At 42.8% G+C, this 17,340-nt stretch overlaps 1 protein-coding gene across 1 annotated transcript in view; it reads left to right on the top strand.

Moving 5' to 3' along the window:
• The window catches only part of LOC121607580 (voltage-dependent calcium channel subunit alpha-2/delta-4-like), a 59,291-nt gene that overhangs the window by 39,426 nt on the left and 2,525 nt on the right, over positions 1–17,340 (top strand). The window contains exons 28-36 of the mRNA XM_041938461.1: positions 3,440–3,501; positions 6,641–6,655; positions 7,551–7,595; positions 7,694–7,756; positions 13,796–13,866; positions 14,026–14,101; positions 14,956–15,008; positions 16,310–16,365; positions 17,213–17,233. Of these exons, the coding sequence (XP_041794395.1) occupies positions 3,440–3,501; positions 6,641–6,655; positions 7,551–7,595; positions 7,694–7,756; positions 13,796–13,866; positions 14,026–14,101; positions 14,956–15,008; positions 16,310–16,365; positions 17,213–17,233 (462 nt within the window). The remainder of the gene's footprint in view (positions 1–3,439; positions 3,502–6,640; positions 6,656–7,550; positions 7,596–7,693; positions 7,757–13,795; positions 13,867–14,025; positions 14,102–14,955; positions 15,009–16,309; positions 16,366–17,212; positions 17,234–17,340) is intronic.

Below are 17,340 nucleotides of genomic sequence, written 5' to 3'. Positions count from 1 at the left end.
ATCACCCCAAATCTCCCACTGGGCTGTTGGTGGTGGAGTTGCATTGTGGGTAATGTGGGTTCAATGTCTCTCATTCCGCTGTCTCGATTTTAATATATTTTTAAAAAGCTGTCCATCGTGAATCCGACAGTGTTGCAGGAGTGCAGTAATGAATCTGTGGAGGGCTTTTTTTAAAGGATGCAGTTCTTTAAGTTCTTTAAATTAAACGTTTTGCTTTCACAAGTTGTTGTTTTTACACTTTTACAGGTCGACTTAAATCTGTTAATTAGTGAGCTGCAGAGGTGCTGATAGGTGAAATATTGAACTTGGGCAGAGCCAGGCTAGCGGTTTCCCCCTGCTTCCAGTCTTCATGCTAAGCTAGGCTAGCCACACCCTTACCAGAGCTCTGTACTTCACACACAGATTGACATCCATCTTCTCATCTCAGTTTTGGAAAGAAAGCAAATGAACGTATTTCACAAAATGTTCAACTCTTCCTTTAACGGCACCAAACACTCTTCTGATAATCTTCAGACTTCATCCAAACTGAACTGTATTCAAGTTGTACAGCTCTGAAGACAACATGAACACTTCGTCTTATAGCTAAACCCATCCTGTGTTTTTCCTTTTTGTTCAATTTTAACACCCGAATAATGAACTCATAGACTCTGGCCAGCAGAATGTTCTCACAGCAGGACCTTTAATAAGTTTTGGATGCATTAAGACATAAAATTCATAAAATAAGTTCCAACGTATCTGCTGCATTTTAGCCGATCTGAGTATTTCTCACTAAAAACCAGAAATGATGAGTGTTGCTTAATCATCGGGAAAAACAGATGTGTGTATCATCGGAGTCCAAGCTGCAGCAGCATCAGCCAGGAGGAAGTCAAGCTCAGTCTGTGTGTGTTGCATCACTGTGGTGTTTCAGATGAGATAAAACTGGATTTAAAAGCATTAATCACTGTGGTGAAGTTGGCTGGTTGCAGCAAAATTGCGGCAGGAGCCAGAAAGAACAACTGCAGGTAACAACCGAGACAATGAGAAGTATGAAGAATCAAACAGCATGTTAATCAGCAACAGACCTGTGAAGGCAGAGAGAGGAAATATGATTTAAAAAACCACCCAAAACGTATAAACAGTGCGAGAGGAAAGTCGTACCAGAACGTTTGAGGTGCTCACACGTTTCACTCATGTTTGCAGTTGCACGAGAGAAGTTGTGTCGATAGTTAAATAAGATAAACGTTATAATGCAGCTGCTGCAGATTCTCTCATTTTCTCCCCACGAACCATCCAGAAAGACTCTGTCACTGTTAAATATCTGTGAGTTATTGATGCTGAACAGCTTTGTCCCGTCGTGGACTCGTCCTTGTTGAGACTGCAGTGTGCAGCAGGAACAGTGCAGCTGCAGCGCTGAAGGGCGGCGATAAGGACGCCGCTGACAGGAAAAGAGGAAAAAAAAAACAGAGAAGCCAAATCAAACAGCGAGGCAAAGCCGCAGACCACTGAGTCTGCAGGGACGCTATTTTAAAGAGTGGAGGCGTGTGACGCTTTAAGAGGTTTAAAGGACACAAAGGTCACAACTCTGTGAAATGCAGCGTCACATTTCTCCCCTCTGCTACAACCCTGCGGCTTCACACTGAGCACGCGGACCCAGTTCAGAACATGGTTCAGCTCCTCAGCCTGCAAACAGGGATTCTCACTACCCTCAGCATCAAGCAAGTGCTGAACCCTTGACACAGAGAAACACAAAACTCCCCTGCTCACACACACAAACATCCCCGAGGAGACAGACTGTCTTCAGAGCGTGGAATTGAACAGTAATCAATAATAAACTATGTGATTATTGATGATGCTGCTGCACAATGTAGAAGCTGATCGACTCTCCTCTGCAAACATGCTGTCATCCATCAATAATAACTTCCAGTTCAGACTGATCTTAGAAGAATAAAGAGAACATTTAATTTGCCAATAAAGCAAATGTAATATTTCAGACTTAAGGATGAGAGGACTCTTACAATGACATCAGGAAGTTAATCTCGTTGACTTGGTCACAGCTAAATTCCTACATGCTCTGAACAGACAGCCGTTGTTTCCTGTGATGCATCGTCGGAGGAAAAGTTCAATAACTAGAAGCTCAATAGCCAGAAATGACCTGAAATAAAGGTTTTACAGCTGCTCTGCTTTTCCAATAACACCAGTACACAAGAGGCTCGACATGTCGCCTCGAATCACTCATCTGTGTGTGTGTGTGTGTGTGTGTGGCTGCAGACCAGCTGTCTGTGTGAAGAAGAGTTTTCATTATCAAAGTGACAAAAACAGTTGTAGTTATTATGTTGTTGTGAGTGGAAACGAGCCTCCCTGGTCCTGTAACGCTGTGGTGGCTCCTGACGGGCAGCTGTGGACGCTCACTGGATCAAACTGGATCTTTGGGTTTCAGCAGGCGGACTGTGTCATTTTCTCTCTAATGTACCTAAAATGTGCTAATCAGGTAGCATTAGCAAGAAAAGTCTAAATTGCAGCCTGATCGTAAAGGGACTTTGGAGGTTTGAGGCTGTTTGAGAGCTAAAAATCCAATAACGATATATCTGCCAATATTCATCGTTGACACAAAATGTTCTTGATACGGCGCACTTAAATTTAACACTGTGACCGAGTTGTAAGCTGGAAGCTTGTCAATAAAGATGCTAACTGTAGAAAAACAAAGGCTCAATTTAAGCTTTATTGTTCATATTTTCAAACCATATTCTTCACTTTCCCAAATCCAATAAGAGAAAGACAGATGTTAATGTTAGCTTAAACTCTGCTAAAGCAGCAGCCAGTCCAGAAGTTTTTTAATTATAATAATAATATAGATTGCTAATGATATGCTAACTCTGGAAGAAGCACTAAGGTTAGTGCTGCAGGTAGGTTAGTCACCCAGACATACTAACATTAGCAGCTTGTATTAAAGCAGATAAATGCTCTGTTTATTCTGTTTCTTTACATCGAGGCTCTTTTATGTTTGGTTTTAAAAAGGTGAAAAAGACACTTTATTGATACAGAGTTGCTGAGCTCTGATTGGACAGTTGTCGCTCAGGGGAGGGGTCAAGTTTCTTTTAAATCGTAGATTTCATGGGAAAAAAACAGCGGACATGTTTGGTAGGGGTTTTTAAGAAATGCTCGTGTACGTGTGGACATCAGAGTAATAAAGCTGCTTCGGTGCATCACTGAGGGACTGAGGGCGTCATTACGAAGTCTGCAGGGAGCACGCACACCATCCGGCTCATCAGTGTTTACATCCCTTCATTAGCGTCAGGACACCGCAGAGGTGAACGCAGGGTCGAATTGATTTCCTGTCCTCCTTTCCTCCACAAACACAGCAAACTGTGCAGCTTCGCCTCTGCAGACTCCATCTTGTCCTGCATCTGTCTTTAATGTGTGTATGTGTGTGTGTGTGTGTCTGTGTGTTTTCTATTTTTAGCTATCGGGGTGCAGTTCTCCTTGGATTGGCTGGAAAAGAAGTTCTGGGCCATCGCCAAGCAGGTGACCGGACTCACTCTCACACATGTTGCCTGATGTCGTTTATGGGGACTTTTCATTGACTTGTGTTTATCTCTCTGACACTAACCTTCTCTGATACTAACCTTCACTGTAACTGACTGATAACAAACTCTTTACCGTCAACCCGACCACTGTGACATAAACATGTTATACCACAGGTACAGACGTGAGTTGGTTGAGGACTTTTATGTGCAGACTCAGATATTCTGTCGGTAGTTTCTGGAGAAGTGTTGTAAACGAGGAGGAACGAGGAAACGTGGGAGTGGCCTCCATCTGACACACTGACCCGACTGTCGAAGATTTGTTTCAGATCAATTTTGAGTATTTTCTTATTGAATTTGTTGAAATTTTGTTCATCCACCACGGGATTAAACTCAGAATCCAGAGGAATTGATGTGGAAAACAGAAAATAAAAGGTTTTAACTGCGTTTTCTTGTAAACAACGTTTCTGTTTACATTCAGCGCATCTCTTGGTGCGCTCTGCTGCCACCTGTAGGTCAAAGACTCCACGGTTTACCTGCTGTGAAAATCAGCTGGGGACATAAACTTTGAGGTTGTTGCGTTTAAGTGCTCGGTCACACCAGAGTTTTACAGAGCAGCGTAATGTTGGACTGAATCGGCTTCATTTCAGTGTTGTTGCAGAGATTGATGGATTTGCTTGAGAGCGGGTGATTGGGCGGGCGAGATCAATTTATGTGGCGCTTTCGTATACAGTTTAACTTTAGTTAACTTTAACGTGCAAAGTCGAGTCCTTGACCAACTGTAAACCACTAATAGCACAAATTCAGCAGTGACATTGAGTTAGGATCTGGAGGACAATTTAATTATATCTCTTAATTCCCAGAGTTACGAGCGTCCTCGTTAGCTGCTGCTCTTCACGCTGCTCAGTGCCTCGTTAAACTATTAGCTGTTGCAGGTTTTGGTTTGAAAGGCCTGACTGTGAGCTGAGCTTTAGGCTACAGAGAGCCGGAGAGGCCAAAATGAAGGAAGCACATTATCACATTAGCTGTGTTGCTTCCTGTTGTGTGTGTGTTGTGTATTAACTGCTCCACGCAGAGTTTCAGCATGATCTGCAGTCGGACAGGAGCTAACTCGTTAGCGACCGAGCATGAAAATATGAAGTGTGTCACCAAGTTTAAAGCTGCACCAAGTTTCCAAGGACGAACAAATGAATTTCGCTCTGACCGTCCAATAATAATCCTCTGGATTCAGAGGTCATTTTTTCAATTTACCATTTCCTTCAGTAGGGACCAGAGCCCATTAATTGTGTTCATTAAGTCTCCTGGACTTTTCATATTAAGATGAAAGTGGAATGTGCACAGAATAAGGTTCCATTAAGATGTAAAGCAACTGGACGAGACCCTTCAGAGACCAAAGTAAAGACGAACGTTTCTTACGTGCTTCAGTTATTCTCACGCAAAGAAGACTTTTCATTATTTTATATCTGAGAAACTGAGAATTAAATTTATATATTTAAAGGCATCTAATGCTCAACAAAATACCATGGCACCTTAAGTAATGCTAACATGCTCAAACATGTTACATGTACATGCTAAATGTTAGCTTGGAAAGGCTCAGTGGTTCACAGCGAGGATGGAGCGAGGTTCAACACATGATTGATAAAGGAGACTAATACCTGGACTCAGGAACAGTTCAGGAAACTTCTCAGGGAGCAGTTTGATTGAAAATGATTGATTCTGGATTATGTTTTACAGAGTCCAGACTTGTTTGGAATCTGGGTTTTCTAATCAGTAATTAGTGGCCTGTTTCTCTTTCAGCCTTCTTGCCTGTTTGCTCTTTACATTTTAACAATCCTGTATTTTATGATTGCTAAAAACAAAAATCTGCATCAGTTATGTTGACTACGGATGCAGCATGCAGCAGGAGAGCTACTGTGGTGCTGACATGCTAACTGCTAACATGCTAGCGTAGGCCAGTCACAATAGCCCACCAGGCTAACTGGCTTGGTCCTGTCTGAGGATGAACTGTGGACCTCTTGTTTGTCCTCCGTTTTGGACTCTGAGGCTCTTCCTTCCGTCACAGATCAGCGCTGTCAGGATGGTTTGCTGCAGGTCAAGAACACAAATATTCAGGTCATCAGAACTGAACTTTAACATGAAAGCTCAGAGTAGATTTACTGCTCGTTCGCCTGATTGATTCTCCTCAGACTGATGGAAGTTAAGCTGAGTCTGAAATGTCATAAAATGACCATAAACACTTTAGATTCAGGCACCAACTTGAGCTTTGACGTCCTCCTTGAGATAAACTTGACTTACACGCTGCTGGTGGTCGGGATCCGATAACAGAAGACTCTCCATTTGTATCCACCAGCAGTTTTGTTTCGTGGCGTGCAGCGAGTATTGCAGCCTCCGGGATCCGAGTTTGGCTGCAGACTTTTAATCCTGTTATAAAACGTGTCCCCTGATATGACAGACGGCGGCCAGCGTTCGGTCGCTCTCTGCAGGTCTTTGACCTTGCGAGCGTCTCCTGCAGCTCAGTGAAGCAGAGCAGCAGCTCAACGTGTGCAGATGTCCTGCAGAGGTTGATGGTGCAGATAACGTTATTAATGAGATCTCATCTGACAGCTGTGACGAGCTGCTGTAACGTGTCCACCGCCGACATCAGCTGCTCATCTGACTGACGGTGTCCGGGCTTTATGTAAGGCTTTGTGTTTTGGAGGATTTTATCTGTTCGCTGGAGGTTCATCCTGAAACAGGACTTCAGTGTATTTATCGTCTGTCTCTGTGGCCTGTTGCATCTGTTTCCCTGCCCGAAGAAACCAAAGCTGTTGGCCATCATTTATTACAGATCTACCATGAAAAACAAACACATTTTATAGAAGCTCAGCGTCTCTGTGGCTGTTTGAGTTAAATCTTTAAACCCAGTTTTGTGTCTTGACTGTAAAATAGAACCAAACTGAAAATGGTGAAAGACTCGATTTTGACCAACAGCACAAAACAGAATCCTCCTTTCAAACATTGGGTTTGATTTTTGCTGTTTTTGTTGACAGTGAAAAGTTAACTGCACCAAACAGGAAGTCATTTTGAAAACATTGTTATGATGTTGAAATATTTGTTTGATTCATATTCACTGTGTTTTTTCTCCACCCTGCTGCTTCCAGCCCAGCGACACAGACGTAAGTAAACCCTGATTATTGATCATTGATTTAAATCTTTTGTGTTTTATTAACATCAGGTTACTTAAAGGATAACTTTTGTTTTTTACAACCTGGACCTTATTTGCAGCATTAAATACGACCATTTACTCACCCAGACAACTTTGGTGGCATTTGGAGTCGTTTTGAAGAAGTGGAGCGGCGCATATATCCGTATAATGCAAGTACTCGGGGCATCCATGCGCAGCCTCTATATAACGCATAATCTGAGGCGAAACTCGTTCATATTCCAATATTTTGTTATGATATGCTGGTGCTATTCCCCTCTGAGCTGGTGGTCGGCTAGTTTAGCTGTAGTTTGGCACAGCTATGGTTGGTTATTCAGAGTCAGCCGTGTTGTGGCTGGCTGCTCGCAGCGTCCGGCGTTCGGTAATGACATCATCCACGTCAGAGGTAGTTGTTTAGAGACGCCGGATGTTGATAACATGCCACCGCCGACTCAGAGGGGAATAGCCACCAAAGCTGTCTGGGTGAGTAAATGGTCGTATTTAATGCTACAAATAAGGTCCAGGTTGTAAAAACCAAAAGTTATCCTTTAAGCTTCGGACAGGTTCTCTTTACGTAGGCTCGACTGATAAAGTTAAGAATATAATATTTAGTATATTATCATGTTAGCATAGCAAGATGCTAATGTTTAGCATTTGTGCAACATTTAGATATCTACCGTGCTAACATTGTACCTTGCTGACATTGTAAGCTTCCTACAGACTGAAAGCAGAGTTGAACCTGTTTTTCGCTGCCTTTTAACACTTGTTAAATGTGAACATGACAGCTCATGGTTTATCTGTCAAACTCTGGACAGTGCAGCAGCTCCTTCTGATGACCTTTGACCCTGCCTCTTCTCTGTCTCCCGCAGTGTTCAAACATCGAAGGCGTGTGTCCTCTCAGCTGTGAGAGTGTTGTAAGTATCCCGCCTGCTCTGTCTGCTCATCGCCACACAGCAGTCCTCCGTGTTGAAAAACCCTAAACACACACTTCTTCTTCCTGCTTCCTGTTCAGGATCTGAACTGTTTCCTGGTCGACAACAACGGCTTCATCCTGCTGTCCAAAGAGAGGAGCGAGGTAAGATCCTTGACCTGAGCTGGCTCTGATCTGTCTGAAGGGGAAAAGATTTGAAAACATGAGAAAGTCTGCTGATCAGACGCTTTAAGTCTTGTCTGGCCTGCTTGGTTCGACCTGCTTGGGGTCAGGAAGTTAAATCTTTAGCGGTTGGGATGAGCTTCGTGTCGTGGACGTGCAGCGAGAGTCTGGAGGTGACTTTTTAGATGTGCTCATAAACAACATCTGGATGGCTCACAGGATTTGAGGGGACAGTTTTTTGGTCTTAATCTGTGATCATCTGACGTGGGTGAAGCTTAGCCAGGCCGCCGCGAGCTGCCCGGTCCCTCCGGTAGTTCAAAGTCTTCAAAGAGTTAGTTTGACTTTACGATGAGACTGTTTTGAGTTCCAAGCAGCATTTGAAAATGTCGGTTGTTCATTGATGACTGAATACATCCTTTAGTTTGATCTCCTTTGAATGACATGAAGGATTTGATTATAAGTCTTGAGTGCAACACTTGTCGGCTGCTTTGCACCATTTCTCATTTGCTAACGGCCAAAGCAGCAGAGAGACGATCAAGTACTGGCGGTACGGTAGCCATGATGTGCCAGTCTCGAAGTGAAGGTGAATAAACGTCGAGTCGATGCATGTTATTGCTCTCGTTCCCCCCTCGTTCAGCAACTGAGTGCAGTCTGTGGATTTCAGCAATGATTTGTGTTTCTTCGAATGTCAGCTGCTCTTATTTATGTATGGTGTTACTGTCAGTGATGTAGCCATGGACCATTTTCATGGTATATAATTAAGAAATCATTGATTCATTGTTACGATAAAGCTAAAAATACTTTGGTTAAGCCAGTTATAGCTGCAGCTATCGACTGTTTTCATCATCGATGTGTTTTTATGCCTCCACGCCGGAAACAGCTGCAGCCAGAGGCATTACATTACATCCGTTTCATCCTCAACCCGATATCTCAAAAACACCTCGAGGGAATTCTTCCAACGTTCATGTGGACTCGAGGAAGAACTGATTAGATTTTGGTGGTCAGTGGTCACTGGGACCAGAATTCAGATGCTAATTACAACAAAAGTTCACACAAATGTCTCAGAGGATAAAATGTTGACGTGATGACATTTTATATCCAGAAGGTCAAAGGTCAGCTTCACTGTGACGTCATAATGTTGTGCAGAAACTCTTTTCGGTCCATTAATGAGCAGCATAACTGAGGAGCAGAAGGCAGGTTGTGACCATATTTCACATTTGGTCAGATGCTGAATTTGTGACTCTGATCTTGAAACTGAGCTGCTTGTAAAGATTTTCTGAGCTGCAGGTTCAACATGTGTGTGAAGCCTCCACGTTTTACAGTCTGTAGCCTCTCTGCAGCAGCGGCCGTATTTGAAGCAGCTGATTGGTTGTGCTGATGTTGATCTTCAGGTGATTGTTGTTGCACCATGTGATGAAGCTCTCCATCAGTCCTCTGGACAAAGTGGAGACAGCATGTTTCTCTCTGGACATTATTCACTGACTTAGTGTCTCAAAGTTTCTACTTATTTCACATGAATGCAAGAATATTTGGTTTCCTTTTCGTGTGATTTCATTTCCTTACATTGCAGATATGTGTTGAAGGACTTTGAAGTGTTTTCATGTGTGCAGACTGTGAGCCTGCTGTCCATCTGACAGCTGCTCGTTAGCTCCGGATTAACTCAGCCTGTTAAGAGCCATATTACAGAGGATTAATCCAGAGCCCACCATGCAGCCATAAACACACACACACACACACACACACACACACATTCAGATGAGCAGCCACACCCTGTCCATGCCCCACATCCTCTCTTCGGCCGACATGTTTACTTCTGTGTCAGTTGTTTAATCTCTCTGCAGCTTCAGCTGCTGTTGTTTGGTTCAGGACTCGTTACCTGTGGTGTTTGTGTTGCAGGATGCTCTCAGCGTCCGTAAGGCTGCCAGCTGTGCAGCAGCAGCCGGCTGTGCTCAGGCCAGATGAGCTTTAGCTGTCATCCCGTGACATCTGTGAGGCTGTCAGGGTCAAATGGACCTCAGCCTGAGTGCAGCTGGATGAATGTATATGTGAAGTCCACGGTCTCTTGCTAATGCAGGGCTGGTGACAGAGGAGCACTGTAGAATTATCTGTTATATAATAATGTGTGAGTGTGACCAGACAGAGCTGAAGCAGGTTGTGTCCAACAGGCTGATCAGGTAGACGTTTGATGCTAGTGAGAGTCTATATGACGTCTTGTCTTTAGCTTTAGTTTCTACTCTGAACTAGACGAGAGTCAGTTTAGGTCATTTATAACAACACACATTAATCAACATTTCTGTAAATGTGTTAGCTGGCGGTGAAACCAGTGAGGCTCTGAGGAACCCACCGAGCTCGGCCTGCTCGGCTTCAAGCAGCAGTCAGACGCAGATTAGCTAAAGACGCAGATATTTTTCTCAGGAGTCGTTAGAGACTGAAATCAGAGCTAAAAGAAGGCTGAATATTGGATTTCATCAGGAGGACAAACACAAGCCCTGTAGGATGACGTTGCTCGTGTCTGCTGAACGCCAAAGTTCACAACTTAGAACTTTATAAGGTGATAATATGTCAGGTGTTTTCTTCTTGTTCTGAAATGATTTTATCTTTAATATCTGAATGTCTTTGATCTGAAGATGTAACTCTACTCTGCAAGAAACACCAAACAGCTCATCTCTTAAATATAATGCAAAACCACACAGTGTGACAGATGGTGAGCAGGGAAACTCTGATAATAGAGAATGAATCTGATGTTTCGCTTTGTTGTTTGTATGTTTTCATGAATGTAGAATCACCTGAAAATAAGAATTGTGTTGTAGTTACCTCAGATTGAGCAGGTCCTCTTTCACAGTCTGCCATGTTTTTACAGTAATCCAAAGTGGACAAACCAAACGCTGACTCTAGAGAGAGACTTTTGCATTTCACACCAGTTTCACAGCCACCGTGGATTCTCCTACACGGAGAGGGAGGGATGAAGTTTCCAACTTCACCACTAGATGGCACTAAATCCTTCACACTGGTCCTTTAAATCACTGAGGGACGACTAACAGAAACACAAACTACAGGTTCCAAAGTGACCGTTATGTTCAATCAACACGTCTCTAAAACAGTGTGAAGAACAACAGAACTTTAACACCTTCATGACGTGAGGAGTTATTCCAGGGCTGCATTAGTTTCAGCTTGGTGTACCTAATAAACTGGCAACTCAGTTAAACTTTAAGCAAAAGCAAATGCAAAGTTGCAACAAAGACCAGTTCTTAAGGCGATTAGCAAATGATTAGTTCCTGGAAATTTATCATATCTGAGCAATAACATTGAGGAACCAACTAGCCAAATCCAATATGGCCGCCAGAGGGGAGCGCTTAATCACCTGAAAGTCTTTATTTAATTTCCTTTTCTTTGTAAATGACTGTAACTTTTAACACCAGCAAATGTTAGTGGTGAGATTTGTCATGAAATCGAGCCTCTACAGACAGCAGCAAAATGCTCGGGTATAAAGCAACCTTAAAGCAAGAATCATTTACTGTAGGAGCTCATTTTTCATTATTTGCATGTCTCCTGCGTTCCCAGTGGCCTTACTAAGCAGATATTATGATAAAGTGCCTCCTCGCTGTTTTGCTGAGCTCTGGACTTTACAGGAAGTTTGTGGAAACACCCAGAAACCTCCCCAGTGTAAAAGCTGCTGTGGTGTGAAGGTGCAGATCGTAGTGCGTTGCAGGGCACCGTAAATATTTAATCAGTGGAGAAATTAAGTCAGTGCTGACTAAAAGAAATAGGTCAGAGTGAGGAAGTGTGGTGAGCAGGGTGACGGTGCAGAACGCGGGGCTGGTTATTGGTGGCGTTGGCTGCATGCAGAGGAAATGTCTGTTTGATCAATGATCCCGTCTGAGACGCTGCTGCAGGACTCCACTGTTCATCCTCAGGGCTCAGACTGATAAACACCACCTCTTATGTCCAATAAGGTCCTGAAATTAATGTCAGTCACAGCAGGAAACTAAATGACCGGAGGGACAAAAAGAGGAAAGACAACTTCAGCCTTCTTACAGTCTTTAATAAGAGTGTTACTGTTGATATTGCTGTTACTAGTGAGTATATAAAAGGTTGTGTCCTCTGTACGATGGCCATTCAGGACATCTCAGACTCAACTGTACTTCAGCTCAGCTGTGCTCTTGGCTGGATGCTAGCATTGCATGCTAACATGCTTACAGCATGCTAGCCTGTGTTGTCAGGATCCGCTCTAGGCTTCTCAACTTTTCTTAGTTGTTAACACATTTTAAATCGACTATGTGTGAAATTAACGGCACCCCAGTTTAAATCTAACATGAAACCACCAACCCGCTGCTTGTAACTGGATCGCCAGATTTTAACAAACATGTACACCATCAAAATAATTTAACATATGCTTTAAAATAGAAATTTACATAGATCATCTACACACAGACATTATAGCAAAGGTTCGTGCAGTTAGCATGATAGCATGCATGTTAAAGCCCGAGTTAAAATTTCATCAGTCTGAGCTCGGCCTCGAGGCTCGACTAATAAAGTTGAGAATATAATATTTAGTATATTATCATGTTAGCATAGCAAGATGCTAATGCTTAGCATTTGTGCAACATTCAGATATCTACCATGCTAACATGGTACCTTGCTGACATTGTAAGCTTCCTACAGACTGAAAGCAGAACCTGTGTTTCGCTGCCGTTTGTAGTTTTTTGTTTGCTCCAGCAGGTTTACTGCTGCTGTCAGGTAAACGGGGCTCAAGTTTCAGCGTGAGCAGCATCTGACTGCTAACGCTCAGCAACCTGCGAGTCCTCTGAGGCTGCTGGCTGAATCCCGTCCAGACGGAGATGAGGAGTGGGCGGGGGGCAGCTTGTAAACGTGAACTGAGCCGCTGAGACAAAAACGCTCTGAATAATTCAGAGACTCTGCTGCTGACACGCTGCAACACGGAAACGACTTTAAATCACTGTTTAACACTTCACACCATCTGCTTCACGCCTGCTGGAACCTCCCGGTGTTTCCTCCTTGTTTTTTCTCTGCATCCATCTGTTTGGTTTTTAGTCTTTGCTGTTGGTAGGAAAGTTTCCAACAATGTTCAGACCCAGAGAAATATTTTTATTCAACGTAACGGTTCACTTCCCATTGGTGGCGATACGGGAAACATCGCATGATTCGTTGACAACGGTGATTAAACATGAATAACGTGAATGAAAATACGAACATGATTTCTGCCTGAGTCGCATAAGAGCTTCATCAGCAGTTTGTTCAGTCAGAATCAGAAAACTTTGTTCGTCTCAGAGGGGAAACTGGGTCAGGTGAAATATGTAAAAATATGTTACAATAAAGATCAACCATAAATAATAAACAATATGAAATGCTAATCATTACTATAACAATAACAATAGTAATAATGTCATAATATATATAGTAGTAATAATTGTAGTAGTAGTAGTAGAATATTGCAGTATGAATAATAAACAGAGTATTGCACCATTGAATTATTGCACATGTTGACGAGATTATTATATCAGTGAAGACTACAACTCCCATGATCCCACGCTGCTTCACGACATCATCAAACTACATCTTTGTTTTTGTTTTGATTGACCGACTGGAGCAGCAGAGATGAAACAACACTGTGTTTAAATTAACAACAACACAACGCAGATTATTTGTTCTAACCAGTGTTGTTTATGACGTCTGTCTGCCTGTCTGTCTGTCTGTCCGTCTGCCTGTCTGTCTGTCTGTCTGCCTGCCTGCCTGCCTGCCTGCCTGTCTGTCTGTCTGTCTGCCTGCCTGCCTGCCTGCCTGCCTGCCTGCCTGTCTGTCTGTCTGTCCGTCTGTCTGTCTGCCTGCCTGTCTGTCTGACTCACTGTCTGTCTGTCTGCCTGCCTGCCTGTCTGTCTGTCCGTCCGTCCAGCCAGCCGTCTGTCTGTCCGTCCGTCCGTCTGTCTGTCTGTCCAGCGGTCTGTCTGTTTATGTTGCTGAACTGGAAGAACAGTCACACTTCATCCATGTGGTCTTTTCCAGGTGGGTCGTTTCTTCGGCGAGGTGGACGGGTCCGTCATGGCGTCGCTGATCAAGATGGGAATGTACAAAAAGTACGACCAACAAACATAAAAGTTCTTTACATTTTTAATTAAGATGTCGGGAAGGTGTTTTGAAACGCGTTCAGTACAACCATCAGGAAGTTACTCTGATGATTCTGTTGCTTTTTCTGTCAGCTGATGTTACTGAAGTCTCTGAATGTTTGTGTGCAGAGTGTCGCTGTTTGACTACCAGGCGATGTGTAAGAACAGCCACCATCACGCCAGCAGCGCCCGCCCTCTGCTCAGTGTGAGTACTGCTGTCAGTTACTGCTCTGCCTTTAGTTCCTGTTAGTGGCCTGAAGAGGAGACGCAGCTGAACTGTACTTCATTATGCCTCTTTATACTTCTAGCCCACCACATCTCAGAGGGAAATACTGCACTTTTTACTCCACTACATTTATCTGACAGCTTTAGTTACTTTTCAGATTACAGTTTTGCCTGCTTGTCGAGTGAAAAGCTTGTATCTCCAGATGTGTTGATGTTGAATGTTTGCGATGAACAGAAGGATGAAGTTTTCCTTCATGTCTTGAGAAAATTCTCCTTCTTCAGCTAAATAAACTGTTTAAAAAGCCTCTTGGATCAGCTGAAAATGCATCGTCACAGAGCTGAAAACAGGCTGTTTTTCTGAGATACGAGGTTCTCACAGGACAAACATATGATGATCTTATAGAATATGATGCGTCGCTGTAGATTAAACCAGCCAACAGGATATAAAGTAGTTCAAATGAGCTCAAGCTGAAACATCTACATCAGTAAAATGCAGCATTAATGCAGCAGGAATATTAATCCACAAACATCAGATATGATAGAGAAACACTGACAGCAACATTTTACTGATACACCAACACTTTGACTCGAAGTACTTGAAGTACATTTAACTGATGATACTTGAAACTTTAGTCAAATTATGAATGCAGGCCTTTTACTTGTAGTGAAGTATTCTCATAGAGCGGTATTAGTACTTTTACTGCAGTGAAGGATCTGAATAGTTCTTCCATCTGAACATTGTTAAGAACCAGAGAAGCTCAGTTTGTCTAACTGTGTTTGAACTCGTTCTGCTTCGGTGTTTCTCGCATTAACTTCTTCGTTTTTCTCCTGCAGCCGTTTTACAGCATCGCAGCGTTGATGAGATGGTTCTTCTCCAACGCGCTCATGTAAGTGTCGGCTGCTGTTCTCATGCATTTCATTTTAAGATGGAAATTTAACAACTTTTTAAACACCAGTGAGCACAGCTGAAGGTGAGATGCAAAGAAAAAGCAGCTTTTTTTAAGGTGAGATGAGGTATAAATACGAGTGAAATTGACCAGTGCTCGTTCAGTTCTGGAGTCGATCTGTTTGTGACGCTCACGTGGTCGTTATTCAGATTCAGTCAGTGTCAGTGAACTGAACGTGTGCAGGAAGCTGCAGGTCGTGTTTCAGAGCAGTGAGACTTCTGGATCTTTGCCTGTTTCAAACCTTAAATGGATGTGAAATATATTCTGTGAATATATTTGATATTAATGAGCCAAAGTGCTGAATTCAACGTTTTTTAATAAGCATAAATCAAACAAAGAGTCTGAAAGTGAAATGAAATTCACCACCTGGTTTAAAGAAATGAAACAGATTAGAGATCAGTTCTTGGCTGACTGTTCACAGCACAGAGCTGCTGAGACGTTTGAGCTGCAGCACGTGAACAGTTTTATACAAACCTGAATCCAAAAGGTCTGAACGCTGTGGAAAACAAACAGGATGTGATCACCTGCTGATCATTTCTGACATAAACTCACCTGGAAACAGCACAAAGTCAAGAAATTTAATGTTTGAGCTCATCAGCTTCATTGATTTTTGTAAATATCTGTTTATTCTGAATCTGATGCAGCAACACGTTTCAAACAAGTTGAAACAGGAGCAACTAAAGTCTGGGAAAGATGTGGAACACTCCAAAAACACCTGTTTGGATCATTCCACAGGTAAACAGGTTGATTCGTAACAGGTGATAGTATCATGATTGAAAGGCTCAGTGGTTCACAGCGAGGATGGAGCGAGGTTCAACACTTTGTGAACACATGATTGGATAAAGAGATTAATACCTGGACTCAGGAACACTTCAGGAAACTGCTGTCAGGAAACACAGTTTGATTAGAAATGACTGATTCTGGTTTTATTGATGTTTTACAGACTTCTTTGGGATCAGGGTTGTATAATCTGTCTCCCTTTCAGCATTCTTGACTGCTCGCTCTTTAAATTTGAACAGCAACTAATAATATAAAATCTGTGTCAGTTATGTTGTGTGTGGATCCCAGCATGTTGTACAGATTGCATTTAAACGTCACATTAACATGTGTTTGTTGATGCACATCACATTTTAAATCCAGGTGTAACTGGGGTCATGAAGTCCAGCTCAGTGCTTCTGTGGACTTTGGGTCGTTTGTTAAATGTGCTTTTTGTCTTTAACGAGGTGTTTGTGTCTCCTCAGGTTCCTGCTGGACTTTAATCTCTGCGGTCTCTGGCACTCTGATTATTTTGTGGACGGTAAGAAATTCTGATGCTCATCAGACTGAAGTCACCGCAGAACGACGCGAAGGTCAAACGAGCCTGTCGGTCACTGAGTCATTATGAAATGTGTTTTTATTAAATATTTTATTCATCCAGACGTTCATGTTCACCTCAGGCTGAATTGTAATAATGATCCTCTGACTTTTCATTGTCCAACGCTTTAATTTATGGTCAAATCTAAAACTAATGACGTTCCCAGCAGCCTCTGCTGGACTGCTTTCATTGCTTATTAGCAAATGTTAGCATGCTAGCATGCTAAACAGAGCTTGTGGACATGGTGTTTATTATACCTGCTACACATCAGCATGTAAGCATGTCACTGTTAACATGTTAGCATTTAGCTCTGTGCCTGAGTGCTGTAAACTCCCAGGTGTCTTTGAATGCATCGTTGACTGGAGAGTAAACACTCAGGGATTTTATTCTTCATCAGTCGTCTTGCTTTTTGTTTATTGTGTTGTTATTATGTGATGAATCATCTCAGCAGTGATGCATTTCATCAGACATGTGACTGAGGGTTCAGTCCTCCGGAGCCTGAACACACCTGACAGGTGGCAAACAGGCCGAGACACTGAAACATCCAATGAAACAGCAGCAGATCAGGATGAAGATCAATAAACAGAATCAGTGAAATAAAAAACACAGAGTCAGGTCTGACGGTGCTGACACACAGGTGGTCTTCCCGTCTTCTTCATCACTCATGTATCTCATTTTCTGTTTCAAAACGGCGGCCACATCTTCATCATCATCTCCATCCTCATCATCATCGTCCCCATCATCTGGGTGCTCTCTGTGTCTTCATCATCATCCATCTTCATCCATTCAGCCAAGGCTGGTTATCATACAAGTGAGTACAGTGTGTGTGTGTGTGTGTGTGTGTGTGTGTGTGTGTGTGTGTGTGTAAAGAGGAAATGTCCTCACAGAGACAGAAAGATCTGTCCACACTGAGGACAT

The sequence above is a fragment of the Chelmon rostratus genome, chromosome 6 (assembly GCF_017976325.1).
Source record: "Chelmon rostratus isolate fCheRos1 chromosome 6, fCheRos1.pri, whole genome shotgun sequence".
Classification (NCBI taxonomy): domain Eukaryota; kingdom Metazoa; phylum Chordata; class Actinopteri; order Chaetodontiformes; family Chaetodontidae; genus Chelmon; species Chelmon rostratus.
Note: the sequence above shows the minus strand (reverse complement) of the source record. Positions and strands in the feature narration are given on the sequence as shown.